Raw genomic sequence first — 18,085 nt, 5'->3', positions numbered from 1 at the left:
GACAGTCTTTAGTTAAAGAGTTCATATATGCAAATCTTCTCACCTGTAATGACGCCAGGTGCCTGTGCTGCCATGACAGCCTGCGGTAATGCCCCCAGGGGCTGTGCTAGCGTTAGTGCTGGAGACACCAACCCAGGAGAACCTAATGAAGCTAAGACACCAGTTCCAGTAACTGCTTCCTGCAAAGAAAAGATTACACATGTATCAACTCATAAAATCACACAATTTAGACAGGGTTATGGATACTTCTGTAAACATAAACCACTTCACTTCTACATCTGGAAACGTTTCTTACATGTTTCTATTGCTCACCTAATCATCACGTTGGTTTAAGTAGAGCTAGGAGTGAAGACTGCAGACCTTACTGACTTTGCCCAACCAGAGTGCACAGACCTACAACAATTCCTATCACATGTAGGAAGCTGGCTCTTTAAGCGATACATCAATTAGCTCATATACAAAGCAAAGAGTCCAGGGGTTCCCTTACTAGTGGACAAGGGGCTTGCTATGCAATCCCAAAGTGCTCTATTAGGGGGTAGTGTGGTCGAGTAGCCTTAGGGAAGACATTTGCAAATATACACAATGATTAATAAATGACGACAACTCAAGAAGGAGATCAACACCAATATATATATATATATATATATATATATATATATATATATATATATATATATATATATATATATATATATATATATATATATATATATATATATATATATATATAGTTAGATAGATCACTAACCAAATTAATCAGGCAGGAAACTCCTCCAGAGATGCTATTTAAATGTCTGAGCGGATCATTTTCAAAGTAAAATTAATTAAATGTATCAGAATTTCCCAAATACTATTGAGAAATACAGTGAGGAGCTTAACACCGGACCCCGTGCTCCACCAACAGTCCCACCGTAAGCAAATTTAAGCCATTGTGGCCAGAGTCTATCCAGAAAGCATTAGCCAAGGCTAAATCGGTGTCCCCCTTTTGTATCTGTCCAGCTTACATGACCGCTTCCCTGTCCTCTCAACTTGCCCCTGATACTTGCTCATTATTAAATCTATCAATCTTCTCAGGTAAGTTTACCTTGACGTGGAAAGCAGCACTAGTTACTCCCATCCAGAAAAAGCCGAATTTACCACCTACGGATCTGACCAACTATAGATCCATCCATCTTACTCCACTATTGGGCAAATTGTTGGAGAGTCAGATTAAGATCAAACTCATGGAGTACTTTGGAACAAATTCGCTGCTGTACTCTTCCCAATCGGATGTTAGACCCTTTTACAGCGCCGAAGCAGCTTTGCTGCAGTGACCGATCACATTAGATGTTCTCTTGATAACAGCCCTTCACTGCTTGTGCTGTTAGACCGCTGAGCGGCATTCAACACTTTCTCATTCTAAAATGCTGCCGAGATTACAGGAGGTAGGAATTAATGGGACGGCATTAACATGTCTCAAGGACTTTTTGATGGATTGCACTCAAACTCTTTCCTTGGGAGCTTACAAATCGCACACTGTGAAGTGGATAAAGGGGTGCCCCAGTGTTCCTGTTTGAGCCTCATGCTTTTTAATATACATCGCCCCCCTTACCAGAAAGTTTGGCTTTCTATCCTTTTCATATGCGGACGACACACAGTTGATATTTACTTTCGATCATGACCTAAAGAATGTTAAAGCCCATTTTGCAGCAGGCTTGGTTGCAATTGCATCCTGGATGACTGCAAATTGTCTCCAGCTGAATGCTAACAAAATCGAAATTATGTTGTTTGGCAAGGAGTCTGACACCCAAATGGTGGCCTTCATAACCTGGCCCTGTCCCTTCCTCCGAACTGGCAGTAAGAAATCTGGGCGTACACCTCGACCAAGAACTTACCATGAAAAATCAGGTTACTGCCACTAGTTTTCACATACTACGTTTATTACGGAGAGTCTCCCCCACTCATTCTGCGAGAGAAACACTTCTCCAAGCACTCAGTCACTTGGTCTATTGCAATGCTTTACTGGCTTCCAAAAATGAGACTGCTTCAAGTATATGCAAGTTGTCCAAAATACAGCAGCACGTCTCATCCTCCATCTTCCAGCCAGAACGGCATCTGCCCCTCTTTTGCGCTTGCTTCATTGGCTACCGATTCGCAAGAGAATCACCTTCAAGGTATGGTGCCTGACCCACAAGTCCTTACTGGGCACTGCACCTAGCTATCTCTCCGCACAGCTTGTTCAAGACTGTCCTTGCCCTTCTTCTCCAAGGCCCAGGAGCGACGGGTGTCCTTAGGCATCAGGTCTTTCCTTATCGGAGCAGTAGAGGTTGAGGGGGCCTGTGTGCAGAGGCTGCAGGCAACGTGGGGAGTCCTGGACAGGGTGAAACCGCAATGTACTAGAGCTCTCAGGGACTGGGAAATCGTGTTTGCACCGTTGGTCCACTTCAACTCTGACCAGAGGCAATGGGTGCAGTGCCTGCTTCAGCGCTCTGCTTTTGTTGGTTCCAGAAACCTCAGAACCTTCTTTGGAACAGGTCTGCTGTTCACGGGTGGTCTCAAGTCGTTCTTAAAGGCAGGCCGTCCTTCCAGGGTTTTAGAGGCACACAGCTGCATGACGAGTCCTCTTTGGCACAGATTAGGCAGAGAATGGCAGACAGATCGGCTGGGGCCAAGCCAGGTGCTCTCTTCAGTCTGCTTTCGCGGCTCTTCGTGTCCCTCTTTCTAGGTCGTCAGGATCTGCTCTTCTGGCGCCAAGGATCCCCGTAAATGCTGAATTTAGGGGCGTTAGGAGAGTGTAGGGTAGTAGCCAAGGACCTACTGACCCTTGGGGTCACCATCTCCCCTATATGACCAGCTCCTGTGGGAAATGGGCATAACCCTGTCCCAGAATTTCAAGTATGCCATCACAAAGATGGCTACTTCTGAAAAACTGTGTCCACCTCACATTAGCCTAGAGGTGGCACGCCTACCTGACTACTTCATTTTCCTGCCTGCCCAAATGTCACAGGGATCCTGGACAAAGAGGTAAGCGTCCTCCCCTTGAGGCTTGCCGCCCAAGGAAGGCTAATTAGCAGGTCATCCTGTGGGAGGAGGTGTTACTACCTCTTCCGAGACAGGCTTTTGTTCTGGGTCTCCAGAGAGCAAAAGGCTCTCACCCTAGAACAGTGATTCCTAATCTGTGCGCTGCGACACCCTGGTGCGCCTCCAAAACTAACCAGGGGCACCGCGGCACAATGCATCAATATCCCTGACTTGTGCACTTACTTGAATTTTGTTAGACTTGCTTTCTAAAATATGTTTTGCTAAAGTTAGATGAAACTCTAGTATCGCTAGATGGCAGTGCAACATGCAAAATAGCACATGAATTGCTCCTGTATGTCAGATTTTGCCACAGTAAACACAAACTATGAACAATGAGGAAATATGAACACATACACACACAAAGGGAAAGCAATTTAAATCATAGAACAAGTAACTGAGCCATTAACTGAGTTAATTGAAATTAGATCAATTGATGCATAGCATAAAGAAAGCTACGTGTGCATCTGGGAACTTCGTTGCTTTGAGCATTTATTTGCCCTTTGCTTTGTCAGATCTCTTGACTTTTCTGCACTTTAGGGACACGCAAATTTCTAATTATTCTTGTATATAGTAACCCACACTAAGTGTGACCTGCAACGAGCAGCGCTGGTCATATATAGTGGCGCTTCCTACTAGTCCCACTTTTAATTCCGAATAAAGACCCTCAGTAACACAATTCTCAAGTACCTGGCTCGTACATAGAATCAAATAGACATGGAAAGAGGCCCTCCAGTGGAGATTCATGGAGGGTGTTGCAGTGGTATCTGCCTCTCAAGCTATAGACAAATGGCTAATAAGATTAGTGGAGCAGCATACTTGTACATCAGAAGTGGCTCCTTACAGCTAAAATGATCTGTAGGAGAGCACCCAATACTCGTGGCAAATTTAAAAAAAACAAATACTTCCAAACATATTCCATATGCAAACCACAGTCCTGAACAGTTTTTTTTCTGACAACCAATTCAAGGTTTTTTTTTTTTATTAAACAACTGTTATACTATTATTTTGCTACATCTAGGAGTATAATACCTTCATCAGCTTCATGCCAATTATCTTCAGTTAATAAAATGGAAGTGCTCCAGAAGCCGGTCTTGCATTCCTCCCACCCGCCCAAAAAAATAACAATGGGGAGCTGCGGCCAACAGGTCAAGGGAGCCGTTGGGTAAAAAAGTTTGAAACCACCGCTTTAAGCTGAAACGCAGCAATGAATAGAAATGTCAATTCTAACATTTCAGTGTCTCAATATTGCATCAAAATGCCAAGGTATATACTGCACCTTTCTGGCATAGCTTCATATGTCCTTCATCTCAAGGGCCACAATAAGCTCTAAGTTACATGGTACGAACTCTCCTTTTCCTGCTTAGCACGTCAAAAGGGAAGGCTAAAGACTGATGATTCAAGCGATAGACAGCAATTATATCTCACCAACTTCAAGAAAACGTCACTTGCTTCTTGTACAAGTCTGTATACAATTTAAAGCCCTGGCTTTATAAAAGTAGTATACAGCGATGCTCTCTTCTACACAAGTTTGAATCTCCATGCCCCTAATAGGGCCAGGAGGATGCTAATAAAAAAAGAAAAACCTACTCCTTGATGCATCAGAAATTAAAGTGTATGGACAAGAGCTGGTTATTCTCATTCTTAACAAAACAGCAAACTGATGAATTAGCTTCCAGACACTAGAAGAAAGGTTAATTTGGTCTCTTGGTTTATAAGACAGAGTACGTTTCTGTTCTAGTAATCATTCAAGCTGATGCCTGCTGCACACAGAAGCTCTACTCTGGTTTGTTTGCCAATCTGAAGGTCTACATTGATGACCGTTTCAATTGATGCTTAAGACATTTTTAATAATAGGACACAAACTCCTTTTATTTTAGGATGTACATATAATTCGAAGGTAAAGTGTCTGCAATAGGGGATGTCAGTAGGTAGGCAGCCAAGTTTGGTAATAAAAGCCTTGGGTATAAAATGAAGGCGAGCGAGCCTTCACAGAAGGCATGGGTATAGATTTTGAGAAAGGAGTAGGACTGGATTCGATAGACGGTGTGACTAGTTGGGAGTTTTTTGGGGGTTTTTTTTTTTTACATCTGGCTTGACGGCACAGCTGTATCCAAGCTTTGTGATCAGCCGAAAGAGAGCTTAAAGAAGCAATAGTGAGAGGGGCTTTAGTGCTGGCCAAATGCCAATTATCTAATTTCATTACTGTACACCAATGGTTGTTTTGATGGCACAATGTGTGCTCAAAAGATCAGGCCTGATTTTTTTACATAGAGGGTTCTGGGGGTCAGTCGTCTTCTGTTGTAGTGTCATTCACATTCTGCTTCTCCTCATGACATGCTACATGATAGCGGCTGCTACCGGTTGGGGAGGGCTGTTAATTAACAACAACAACAACAAACAAGCATTGGAATAGCCAATAGGTCTCGCCTTTGGGACCTTATAAGTGGTTAGCCATGCAACAGTGGCATAACTAAATACTTATAAAGGTCCCAAAAAGCGAGACCTATTGGCTATGCCACGCGGCCGCGAAAGTTAAAGCGATCGTGATCAAACATCAAAGCGGCCGCAAAAGTGAAGTAATCGCGGTAAAGCGCGACGCGCGCGCCCGTCCACATGCACTGTAGCTCTAGGCTGGCCTGGTAGCACTTTTTGGAGCCCTCTCAATAAGTCTCGCCAGACCAGCGCATGCGCCGGGTCAGGTGAGACCTAAAAACACTTACCCAGGAACGGCCGGCCACCGCCTCCCCTGCGTCCTCTTCCTTTCTGCAGTCCGGCCGGCTGAAGGAAGCACCCGGCACACAGGCTCCCCTGTGCAAATCACAACGCTGCAATGCAGCGTGGGTAACATGCAAAGTGCACATGAACTGTTTGGTTGGCCCACTTTGGGAGTGCAAACCACTCCTTCTCTGCTCTGGCCAGCCCCGCCCTACACTGCACACAGGCCACTGACTGCATGCAATAGAAAAAATAAAATTATTACAATATGTTGTAATTTTTGTTTTTTTGCTCAATGCGACAACGTGCCTTAGCAGAGGAGCCGCTGATGCTGCATTGGTCAATGGGTCAGCCTATTTCAACCACTGGCTCTTCTGCTCTGTGGGACCTGATCATATGCGCTTATCCACCTGAAAAGGAGTTTGCTACAGTGTCCACGTTTAGGGCCAGGCCATTAGTTTTCCATCTTTTCCTTTCATAGTTCCCGTTTAAGTCTCTCCCCCACGAGTATCATGTAGCTCCACAGACGCACTGTGATGCTCACCTTCCACTCATTTAATCTGCAGTGTAGTACATCCTGTTTGGCCAGTGTTTCTAATTAGGCATCAATCTTAGAATGGTATTGTAACCCCGGTTTTAAGATGCTCATGTTTAAATGCATTATTTGGGCCTCATTGGATCAGTACAGCAGTGATATACTATAGATTTTGACATCTGAATATAGCCACCCAGTGATGTTTACTAAACAAGCATAATGGAATAGTATTATGCATAGTGTATCTTTGTTTCCACAAATCCAAGTTTGAAAACAAGTAACTTCTAAATGTTGCAGACACATGTTGCTAGATGGCGGAGCCAATAGCGGTGAGGGGAATTCGATAAACAGCTTTTTATACTAGTACAATCACAGGAATTAATACAGGGCTACAGGTGATCTATTTAGTCTCTTCTCCCCGGTGCATGCTCTCTGGAGCGCTGATCTAGTCCAAATATATCAAAAAAAAAAGAGAGGGTGAGGGACTATCACTCTTGTTCCCCCAGATTAAATCAATTAAACAACAAAAGAGTGACAAGGGGATAGGGAGCAAAAAAGAGGCACGGGCAAAAACCAAAAATATTTGTTAAAAGAACCCTCACTCACCAACCTAGTTGGTGACATGCTTCATCATCGGGTTCCCACCAGAGAGGCCGAATGCCTCTCTGGTGTGCTGCGACGCCTGTGTTACAGCGGAGCGGGTTTCTGGTTGTGAAGGGGAGTGAGATTAAAAGGTAAATGATTTTAACCAATGACAAGTTTATTCTTGGCAAATCAAAAACCAATAAAAACGTGAATTGGGCAAGGTCTGGCCAGTGATGTTGACCAGGGCTTGACCAATTTTTAGGTCGACATGTTTCTGCTTATGGTGCCTAATCGGCTAAGCTTTCATCAGGACCAAGGGAGTCCCCACGGCGGTATGCACACTCTAAGGCGCACCCTAACCTGTGGAGATCAAATGGTAAAACTCACGGTTTTACCCGGGAGCCTCCTATTTATCCGGGGCTCAGAAAGTTTATGCTGTTGTTGTAACTAACATCATGGGTCCGGGAGGGGGGTAGTGGGCTATAGTATTTCCATGCTCGCACACTCCCGCGATCAACCTCGATCTGTCCTCCTCGGCCCGGATCTGGGCCGAGGAGGACAGATCGAGGTTGATCGCGGGAGTGTGCGAGCATGGAAATACTATAGCCCACTACCCCCCTCCCGGACCCATGATGTTAGTTACAACAACAGCATAAACTTTCTGAGCCCCGGATAAATAGGAGGCTCCCGGGTAAAACCATGAGTTTTACCATTTGATCTCCACAGGTTAGGGTGCGCCTTAGAGTGTGCATACCGCCGTGGGGACTCCCTTGGTCCTGATGAAAGCTTAGCCGATTAGGCACCATAAGCAGAAACATGTCGACCTAAAAATTGGTCAAGCCCTGGTCAACATCACTGGCCAGACCTTGCCCAATTCACGTTTTTATTGGTTTTTGATTTGCCAAGAATAAACTTGTCATTGGTTAAAATCATTTACCTTTTAATCTCACTCCCCTTCACAACCAGAAACCCGCTCCGCTGTAACACAGGCGTCGCAGCACACCAGAGAGGCATTCGGCCTCTCTGGTGGGAACCCGATGATGAAGCATGTCACCAACTAGGTTGGTGAGTGAGGGTTCTTTTAACAAATATTTTTGGTTTTTGCCCGTGCCTCTTTTTTGCTCCCTATCCCCTTGTCACTCTTTTGTTGTTTAATTGACTAGTCCAAATATAGCCAACGTAGTTCCATTAGTGCCAGAGCAATGCCAGTTGTCCAGAATAACCAGTGGTTAGGAGCTCCAATTTAGACTACTGTATACAATTTTATGTAAAGAGGATATATACAGAAACCTGAGAGGGATCCAGACATATTCCATATCCCAGGTATCCCAGGTATATCAGCTTTCAAAGCTGTCTCAGGTGGACACTGTGTACATGTGCACTAAACAGCTGGTCTGCTCTGCTGTGATTGTTTCTCTTCGCTTATGTCGATGAATGGATTGTGTGTAGGCTTTAGCATGGAATCTGTAAACCATCAACTATGCCCTGATAAAAGTACATCTGCCTCAGCCAAGTATGGGCAGATCATTTTCTGATGATTAAGGTAGTAACCGATACTATGCAGTTTGAAAAGGAGTACATAGTTTGCTTCCCTACCCAAATTGCAGAGCTCTGTACTGGTAGTTCTTGGAAATCTTGAAGCACTATAGCTTCCTGCATTTCCCAACAAACGGTAAATGAAATGAAGTGACATACCTTAGGTAACAGTCTTTGGTAGCAACTAACCACATATTCCTCACCTTAAAATACTCTGACTGGATCCAGAAAGCTTTCGGCAGCAACGCTCTCACATGTCAATAGGTGACTGTGTGTGGCTTCTCACGGAATCCATACTACCTTGAAGGGATGGAACGGAGTAGGGATGGAGGGGAGTAGCACTAAGCGCCACCCCTGCGCACTTAAGTCAATTTGATTGGCTCTGTTTGCACTCTCCGAAGCAAAACAAATTGGTTGTACCAGTGTGCAGTTTACCAACTTGGTACCTTGTTAGATGGTAAAAAGAGGCCACTGCACAAAACGGGGAGGTGGGAGGGCAGCACGGAATCTGCAGTTACAGTAACTACCAGAAAGAGCATTACCGAAGGAAAGTAACTTATTCTTCTGCTAAATACTTCTAATCACAGATTCTTAACCTTAAAATATAGATACTGAATCAGTACCTGTCAGGCAGAGGGTCTGTAGAGCAGATTCGGAACCAAAACGTCATGCAGGACAGACGTGAAAGAGTCACTAGTAATGAAAACCATGCCAGCCACAATGGACATACTGCAGCCGTAAGGTTACTTAATGGCACTCTATGGCCCCCCTGTTCTTTTCAAGGGCCAACTAAACAGTGGTCCAGATTTGGCATACGGTCACTTGATCCCTGGCGTGGAAGGGGAAGTTTACGCAGGCCACATCCTTTGGGTCACTGCTGCATTAGGAACATTGAGGGATCTCCCGGGTTTGTACAAATCGGATTCAAAAGTTATCTCCAAGGCTGGAGACCTGTGGCGCCAAGGGGAGCTTTACCTTTCACACATTTACAACAGGAATACCAACGGGCTCCCTTAGAAGCATATTGATAGCTACAGGCCCATAATACAATTAAGACAGAGATAACCCATGGAGACACAGCTCTCAAAAATCCGGCGCAGCGAAGAAATAGACTCCTTGATAAACACATGCCATGCAAGGCCACCCCTTTGACATAAAAAAATATTCCATAACATGCCTGATACACTGACACATGCATGACCAGTGGACACATGATCTAGGGGGACTTGAAGATGACAAATGGGCATAGGCGATGGCCTCCCTACGAAAAGTTGTCATTAGACAAGGATTCCATCTTGTGCAATTAAAAATACTACATCGCTCTTACAACTCCCCTACCACGTTGTTCAAAATGGGCAGAGCCACGACTCTTTATTGTAGACTGGGTTGCAACAAGGAAGGCACCTTCTACCACATGATATGGGACTGTCTGAAACTACAGACTTTTTGGAAGCAGTGGTTGGATACTTAAATGAGGTGTGTGGATCCTCTCTCGCCCCAACAGCGACATGGTGCCTTCTGAATGCATGGAGCGACTGTGGGTAACACAGGGCTTCTCAATTGCGAAATGTAATACAGCCAAATTGTGGGGGGCAGAACAGGTGCCACAGCTGGATAGTTAGAAACACGACATTGACTGGTGCATGTTGGTCGAAAGGGTGGTCTATGAAGGCCGAGGTTGTCCCCGGAACTGGGACAACATATAGGGACCCTGGACTAGCTATAGAGGCAATATATATGACACCTCAGGCACGATCGCAGCAGACAACTGAGACTGGGATGCTGCAGTAGCGCACTGTTGAGACTCACACCAAATCGGAAAAGACTAAAGGCGAGGGAAGCGCTAAGGTTGCAATGACATGTGATACGATGTTTTTTATGATGTCATATGTTGAAAAAAGTTTGCAAAAAATGACACCGATTTGAGGGGGGGGGGGGGGGGGGGGGGGGTGAGCGAAACAATAATCACACAAAAAATACTCCAGTTGACCGTAGTCAGAGGGTTAATATATAATCCGTGTCAAAAGACAGGGAAGAAGAAAAGGGAGAAGACTGGGGCCTCTAGTGAAAGGTTGTGCTAAACACAATCTTGTGTCAGGGAGAGAACACTTCTTGTTTTAGTTACCCTCACACACCCTAGTGGTGTCATGCTTCATCATCGGGTCACCCCGACCCCTACAACTCGGGGTGGGCTCAACCACAGTGTTGGGAGCTCTTGGAATAGATGAAGGTAGGGGGTTAAAGATAAATACCTCAGGCAGACCCCCGGTTTCCCTTTATTCTTGGGTCTGTCTGAGTCAGTAAAAAAACTAAAAACGGGTCTTGTTAGGGTATTATGGTCCTAAGACCCTAGTGCCGACATGTTTCAGGCCTATGTGGCCATAAAGGTCCCGGACTTTCTTCAGGGCAAATAGAGAACCCCCTATGTGAGTGCTATTGCAGGATGGGATTTCCCTATACTCTCTGTAAAGCAAGGGCAGAGTAGCTACTCCTCGCAGCGTGTAGAATGTATGTGTATCTGTGTACTGCCAGTCTCCATCATTTGCGGGACGGCTGCGCGTTACTCATAGGACCGGAGCGATAATGTGGGTGGTCTTCAATTTAAGTTCTCACCCGGCATCTCAACCTGCTGTGGTTCCGGTCCTAGGCTTGTGGGGAAAAAACAATGCTACCCACATCCTCAGCACCAACTTGTCCTGTAAATGGTAGTGTGTGTCAGCTGCACTGAAAGGGATTTAAGTTCACCCATGTGACAAGCTGATGTAGCTACAAGGAGGAAGACAATCAACGGCAGGTGACGCAGTGAGCAAGTAGGCATTATTTTGAAGCACGTACACAAAGTCAAGATCAAGTTAAGGTCCCACTGTGGCATAAAAAATGGCTCAGGAGGAAACATGTCTCCAACCTTTAATAAATCTCATCACTACCTGGCTCTGAACTGCAGCGTGTCAGGATAGCTTAAATGAATGGACGCCTCTATGAAGGAGATTGGTGCGACATTGGCTCCACGATAGTGAACCCCAGCAATATTAGGTGGTTTGTTGTGGGCTACGACAGACTGTGGCTAACTTGCTTTCAACAGCCAGTTGTTGAGGTAGGGGATAGCTCATCTCCTCAACCTCTAAATGTGGGCAGCGACATCTGAGGGGTTGTGAGGCAGAAGTAGAGCTTGGGAAGCTAAAAATTCTTCCTAGCCTACCTTGAACTGCAGTTAACGTCTATGGCACTGCAGGACCGCTATATGAAAATAAGCATCCTTCAGGACCTAGAACACTATCCGCTTGCCTGGGTCTACGGCAGACAGGCTTTGGGTCTAGCATTAGCATTTTGTATTGGTCTTTCTACAACAAGGACTTTAGAGGCAAAAGATACGCAAAAGGCATAACCTCCCCATCCTCCTTCGGCAAAAGGAAACCGCGAGAACAACCCTCTCCTCTTTCCAAGTCTGGTATCCTCTTGATAGCACTCTTGGAGAAAAAAACTCACATCTTCCATAGTAGAATGGACAGGTGCTCCTCTGAAATAGGCTGTGTTGTGTGGGGTGTTTCGCAGGGCAAAACAATTACAGGGAATATTATTGTTTAACAATTTTAAAGGACTATCATTTGGATACAGTGGATTGCCACCCTGGGAGGGAAAGAATAATATGCCCCCAGTAAGTGAGCAGGCATCAATAAAGGGCAAACTAAAGTGGTTTGGTGGCTGCTACAGCAGATGAAGAGGACTGATGCCCCTTCTGGCCCATGTGCTGCCTGCCACGCCCACATCCATGGCTAAGGTGACTGCTGTACCGGTCAGGAAGGTTGTCTATACCTATATAACGAACCCTCTGGAATAGCCTCTGAGCTTTTTCAATTGGTTTGAAAACTGCTTAACATGGGTCAACAGACCCAAGCAGTGCACCGTGGCTACACTTTCTTTAAAGCACTTCAGTGCAGATCTGCATTCTCACCAAAGAGGCGTCACTTATCGAAAGGCATATCCATGCAGGAGGCCCGTACATCACCGGAAAATCCTGTGGACCCCATCCATATGTGTCAAGGATGTACCACACTGGTGCAAGTGCCCTAACCAAGAAACTAAAATTGTCGGATTAGTTTCCTTTATAACCAATGTCTCCAAATATTCAGTCATTAAATGTGTTTCCTCAGATCATTTACGCTGGTCTTTTGAATGCAAGTTCTTTAATCAAAAACGGGATTGAAATTCATGTACCTATTAGTGACAAACTTATCACTGACAAATCAGACAATCTCATTTGTTTTACAGAAATGTGCTCTGTAACACCTACGGACTAGACTTTGCTTTAGCTGTTCTTGACACATTTCAGATTTAGCATGTGGACAGAAAAATAGAAAAAGGGGGTACTCGGGCATTTCAGTTATTTCACCACTTGCTCTTTCCTGCTTCTTACCTCCTTGCTATAGGACAGTTTATTAGAGCTGATAATCAGATCTCTTCAGCCCCCAAATATTCTGTGGTGCTCTGAATATTAATGGATTACCTTCCCTATTCAGCAGTCTGGAAACTATTGCTCATTTTTTTTATTTTTTTTTAGAAATTCACATTTGGCGAAATGTATAAACAGCACCCCTGTCTGCTGGCCTGAACACTATGTTATCACCTTCCACCAAGTCTTCACCCATGTAGCTAGTTGGAAAAGAAGTCACATTGATTGCTACAAAAGAAACTAAAGTACGATAATCTCATCTAACTTTAAATCTTTTTTTTGTATCTCAATTCTTAATATTTCAAAATGAAACAAATAACGATCAAGAATCAAATACCATCACATAGAAATAACGTACCAAGGATACATAAAAGTATAAGCAAAACAGTAACTTGAAAGGAATAAAAGACATTTATTTCCAAGAACCACATGCACATGCTTAGGTGATCGATCGTCTCAGCAAATAACCGGATGCAATTAAATAAAGAAGCTATGAGTTATGTGAATCTGCCACTTTTTTACTTCTAAAATCTAAACAATTCCTTCAAATTTCAACTCAGAGCCACCTATGCCTTCTTCAGGTACTTCTGAGTTTGAAGATATGAAATACCTTAATGCTGTAAAATGTACTGTTGCCCAATTAGCACATGTCAGAGTTAACATTATAATGACTCTGTATCCTCTCTGGACCCTTGCCTCGCAAAAATCTGTCATATGATGATTAACACTCCTATTCACTCCTACCTCACTTCCTTCTGCTGCTTCTGTTCCCACCTACTGGATACAGGCAATTATAGTCCAGCTGCTTCAGGAATTTTATGTGGATCTTCCTATTCCAAGCAACTTCTGGCCAACTGCTCTACTGCCTTCTATAGCAAAAGTAGCCAATAGGTGAATAAACAACTCGCACACTTCTGAGAAGCAAATGCTTTTTAGATAATGTTCAAGCATGGTTTTGAGCATGTCACTGAACCAGTAATGGACCAGCTGGACATGACCTAGGACGAGGGGGGTATTGCAGCACATTTTACTTACTCTCTCGGTCCTACTTGGCACATGTCTCATTTAATCTGGATATTTAGACCACAAGAGGCCAGTATCAGGGAGGACACTGGCTGGATTCGATCCTTATCTGAGCATACCTAGGCAGTTTCCATTCCTTTCTTTAGAACACCATTCCAGAAGCTGGCTTGTGAGGTGCCTCAAGGTATTTCCTCATGCAAACCTTGTTCAATATGAATGTTACCAGACTAGCAAATCTTATCAGAACTTTCAATTCAGAAGTCATGATTTATGCAGACAACACACAGATCATAGTAAGAATGGCTGGGGATTATCATCAATCTCTACTCAACATTTTGGTATACCCGATGGCTGCAGCTTCATGTGTGAACAAGAACTTTCTGAAGCTTAATTTTGAGAATAATGAAGTTTTGAGACTACTGAAGTTTTAACTGTGGAAGGACCACCTTTAAAATTGTCTCAGTACCGGTGCCTTAATTCATTAGGAGTTTGCCCTGTTCCTGCAGTCACTATGTGCGATCAGGGCTTCATATTTTATAACAAGCTAGACTTCTCTGTGCAGATTTTATTTTTCTCTGAGTTTTATATAGTGCGAACTTGACCCGAAGGTATCGGGTATCAGAGCGCTTTACATAGCACCAGTTGTGTTACATGAGGACACATTCATTTTTATTAGGCACGGGGAGATTGAGTGATTTGCCCAGAATCACAGGATGTTTGGAGTCATTGCAGAGACTCTAACCCGGTTCCCCAGATTCGAGGTTGACCGCCCTAGCCGTTAGGCCAACTCCTCTCTACTTCGGGCCTATTTCTCTTGAGAAAGGTATTACCTTACCTTCCTACAGATGAGATCCCATTTTATTCATGTGACTGTGGGTTCAAGGCTAGATTATTGTAATGTGCTTTTTTTTTTTTTTTTTTTAGGTCAATCCTAAATAACAGATTCAAAAGCTCCAGCTGATTCACAATTAAGCAGCAAAATCCCTCTCAGGTTCTCAAATGCTATTGTGTTTTACCTCCAGGTTGTCCCTCAGGACACCCACACCACCTTACTGAGTAATGGATTTTGAGGAGGATCCCCAAGGGGTGGAGGACCCCCTGGCAGCCTTGGATGATGACTTCTACTATGTGGTAGACGCATTTATTTACAGGGCAGTGTCAGAAGCCATGGCCCCCTTAGAAGAGAGTTTGACTCGCCAGTTGGTCCAAGCTTGCGCAAAGATATCAAGTTCCTTCCCAACTCTTATCCCTCCTCCGGATACCCCAAAGGTACCCCCCTCTGCAGACCAAGATCCAATTCCAGCCAAGCGTCTACGCGAGACCGGAGTGGACCCGGATGCCTTTGACAGGCTAAAGCAGGCCTTCCTGGCCAGTCAGCCTCCCTTGCCAGTGGGGGAGGATGGGACCCCAACTCCTGATGCTTCTGCGCCAATCCACCCGGACGGAGATGCAGACGAACCCGACCCTTCTAGGCCATGCCTCTCCTTCCGCCCCTCCCAAGCCACCCAGGGTGATCAGAGTACTCCCTCGGATATGCTTGACCCTGATGAGATAATCCACCCTCGGTCTTCCAGATGGGCTCCAGCCAAGAAGGTTGCAAACTGTGTGGCGGGGCGCATTCGGAGACCTCTAGAGAAGCAATACTGAACTGCCTCCGGGCTGAGTGCCCATACCCCTCCCTAGAGGGGAAGTGGCCCTCACTCCGGAAATTGAGAAATGCATGGCCACCTTCCTCCAGAAGTTTATAAAAGATCCCCCCCCAAAAAAGGATGGATAGGTCCTGGCGAGCATGGCAGGACAAGCTCCTGGACACCCTGGGTCCCCCCTCACAAAAAATCTGGATATGGCCGAAGAGGGTTCCCTGATCTCCCCAGAAACACTTTTGGGGTGGGTTCCATGGGCAATCATATTTTTGGGAAATGCAAATTGCGCTTTGTCCACAGAGCTTCGCCGCTCCCTTCTCATCAAGGTAGACCCCAAGCTGGGGGATCTGGCAGACTCAGAAGCGAGTTCCATTGCTCAGGGAGGATTTTTTGTGGAGCCATTAGTGAAAGAACTCGGCAAACTTGTTAATACATTTACCACCCTTGATAAAGCCAAAGCGTCTATTAAAGAAGTGTTCCCTGCTCGTGTTTTACACAGGGTCAGTCGAGGTAGGGCTGCTCGACCGGCCACCCTTCCAATCAATACCCTCCCAGAGGACAAGGCTCCGAGCAAGGCCAGTTTCAAGACCAATCCCGTTTCGGGAACTTCTACTCTACGCGAGGTCGACGTGGCAGAGGCAGTGGATTCTGAGATGCTGCGGCCGTCTCCAGTCCCAGTGAGTGCTCTTACTTCTTCCTGGTTAAGTGGGGGCGACTGCCGATTTTGTTCCTGACCTGGACTTCCATCACAGGGGACGCGTGGGTCTTTCAGACAGTTCTAGGGTTTCACATCGAGTTTTTGGGTGAACACTCCCAAGGAGTCAGACCCCATCCCATTCAGTTCTCGTGCAGAAGGCCGACCTGGTGGACGAGGAAGTCACATCTCTACTAGCCAAAGGCGCTGTTTCGCTTTCAACCTCCCCATCCCCGGGGATTTATCAGCAATCTCTTCTTGGTCGACAAGACCGTCAGAGACCAGAGATCAACCTCCGCAAGTTCAAAGAGTGGCTGGTTTTCCGTCACTTCAAAATGGAGGGTATTCATTGCCTAAGGGATGTCCTTCCACCACTGAACTGGATGCTACGGCTGGATGTCAAGGACGCCTACCCTGTCATTCCAATTGTCCCACCTCCCATACGGTTTCTTCCATTCATGTTGCGGCAGCATACGTACGAATTAACCAGCTGCCTTTTGGTCTTTCCTCAGCCCCATGATGTTAACCAAGGTTCTCAAACCGGTAGTGGAATACCGGAGGGCTCGAGGAATACGTCTGATGGTGTATCTGGACAATCTTCTCCTGACGTGTCAGTGCCCACACCAGCTGGCCGTCCACCTCCAAATGGCGGTGGATCTCCTTCAAAGTCTGGGCTTTGTAGTGAACAAGAAAAAGTCAGTTCCTAACTCCAGCTCAGAGATTGACATTCCTAGGGTTTGTCACAGACTCCATCTCATCCACTCGAACTCTGCCCTTCACTATCGGGCGTTGCAACGTCTGAAGGCCGCATATCTGCGCAGGGGGTTTCCCTATTCTCACAGAGTGTTACTTTCCGAAGAAGCTCTAGAAGAGATCCAATGGTGACTAGCAGACGTAGACGCCTGGAAGGGCCGGGCAATCTTTGGCTCTGCCCCAGACCTGGTCATAGAATCCGACACCAGCAGAGAAGGCTGGGGCGCCAGATACGCCGCTTTCTGCACGGAGCTTACATATCAACTGTTTGGAGCTACTAGCAGGCTCCTTCGCAGTCTGTTGTTGGACGAAGGATTACATCCAGCCCTGTGTCCTCCTCAAAATGGACATCATGGCAGTCCGTTATATCAATGATTTAGGGGGCACTCGTTCCAAAGCGCTCTCAGACCTCGCTGCCAGCTTTTGGCAGTATTGCTTAGAGGATCAGATTTCGGTCACAGCGGAGTACCTACTGTGCTAGGAGAACCAGGTGGCCAATTTCCAGTCCCACAATTTTCGGGACTCAAGTCTTTGGAAGCACGACCCAGAAGTCTTTGGGCTCTTGCACAACCAATGGTCCTTTCTAGGTGGACCGGTTTGCCTCGAGATTGGACCATCAGCTGCCCCGCTTCTTCATCTGGAGATCGGACCCACTGGCAGTGGCCACGGATACCTTTTTTCAGGACTTTCGCAATGATCACAAGGACCTCCGCGCAGATCAGGAGACAGGGTGCAGAAGTCGTTCTGATCACTCCCATTTGGAGATCACAAGTTTGGTTTCTCGTTCTTCTGGAACTTTCCTGGGATCCTCCAATCCCACTTCCCCAGCTTCCAACTCTCATCCTGAATCCCGACCAAGCTCCACACCCATTGATTTGGGAGAGGTCGTTCTCTCATGGCATGGTGGATTACAGGGGAGGATGGGAAAAAAGGCTGAAATCTTCATGTACAAGGTCTGGGCTGACAGCACAGTCCAGAGATACAGGTCCACATGGGGTGGATGCAGCTGAGTCTTAATCCGATGGATGCAGATGTAGTGCACATTCCTTATTTTCTAGCACACTTGGCGTCTAGTGGTTTAGCTTACAGAT

General features: G+C 45.7%; 1 protein-coding gene across 2 annotated transcripts in view; it reads right to left on the bottom strand.

Moving 5' to 3' along the window:
* The window catches only part of PUF60 (poly(U) binding splicing factor 60), a 252,737-nt gene that overhangs the window by 26,489 nt on the left and 208,163 nt on the right, over window positions 1-18,085 (bottom strand). For both annotated transcript variants that reach the window (XM_085604603.1, XM_085604604.1), the window contains one exon: window positions 44-179. In XM_085604603.1, the coding sequence (XP_085460729.1) occupies window positions 44-179 (136 nt within the window). The remainder of the gene's footprint in view (window positions 1-43; window positions 180-18,085) is intronic.

This window comes from Triturus cristatus, chromosome 5_1, assembly GCF_964204655.1.
Source record: "Triturus cristatus chromosome 5_1, aTriCri1.1, whole genome shotgun sequence".
NCBI classification, from domain to species: domain Eukaryota; kingdom Metazoa; phylum Chordata; class Amphibia; order Caudata; family Salamandridae; genus Triturus; species Triturus cristatus.
This window is presented reverse-complemented; position numbering and strand designations above follow the sequence as displayed.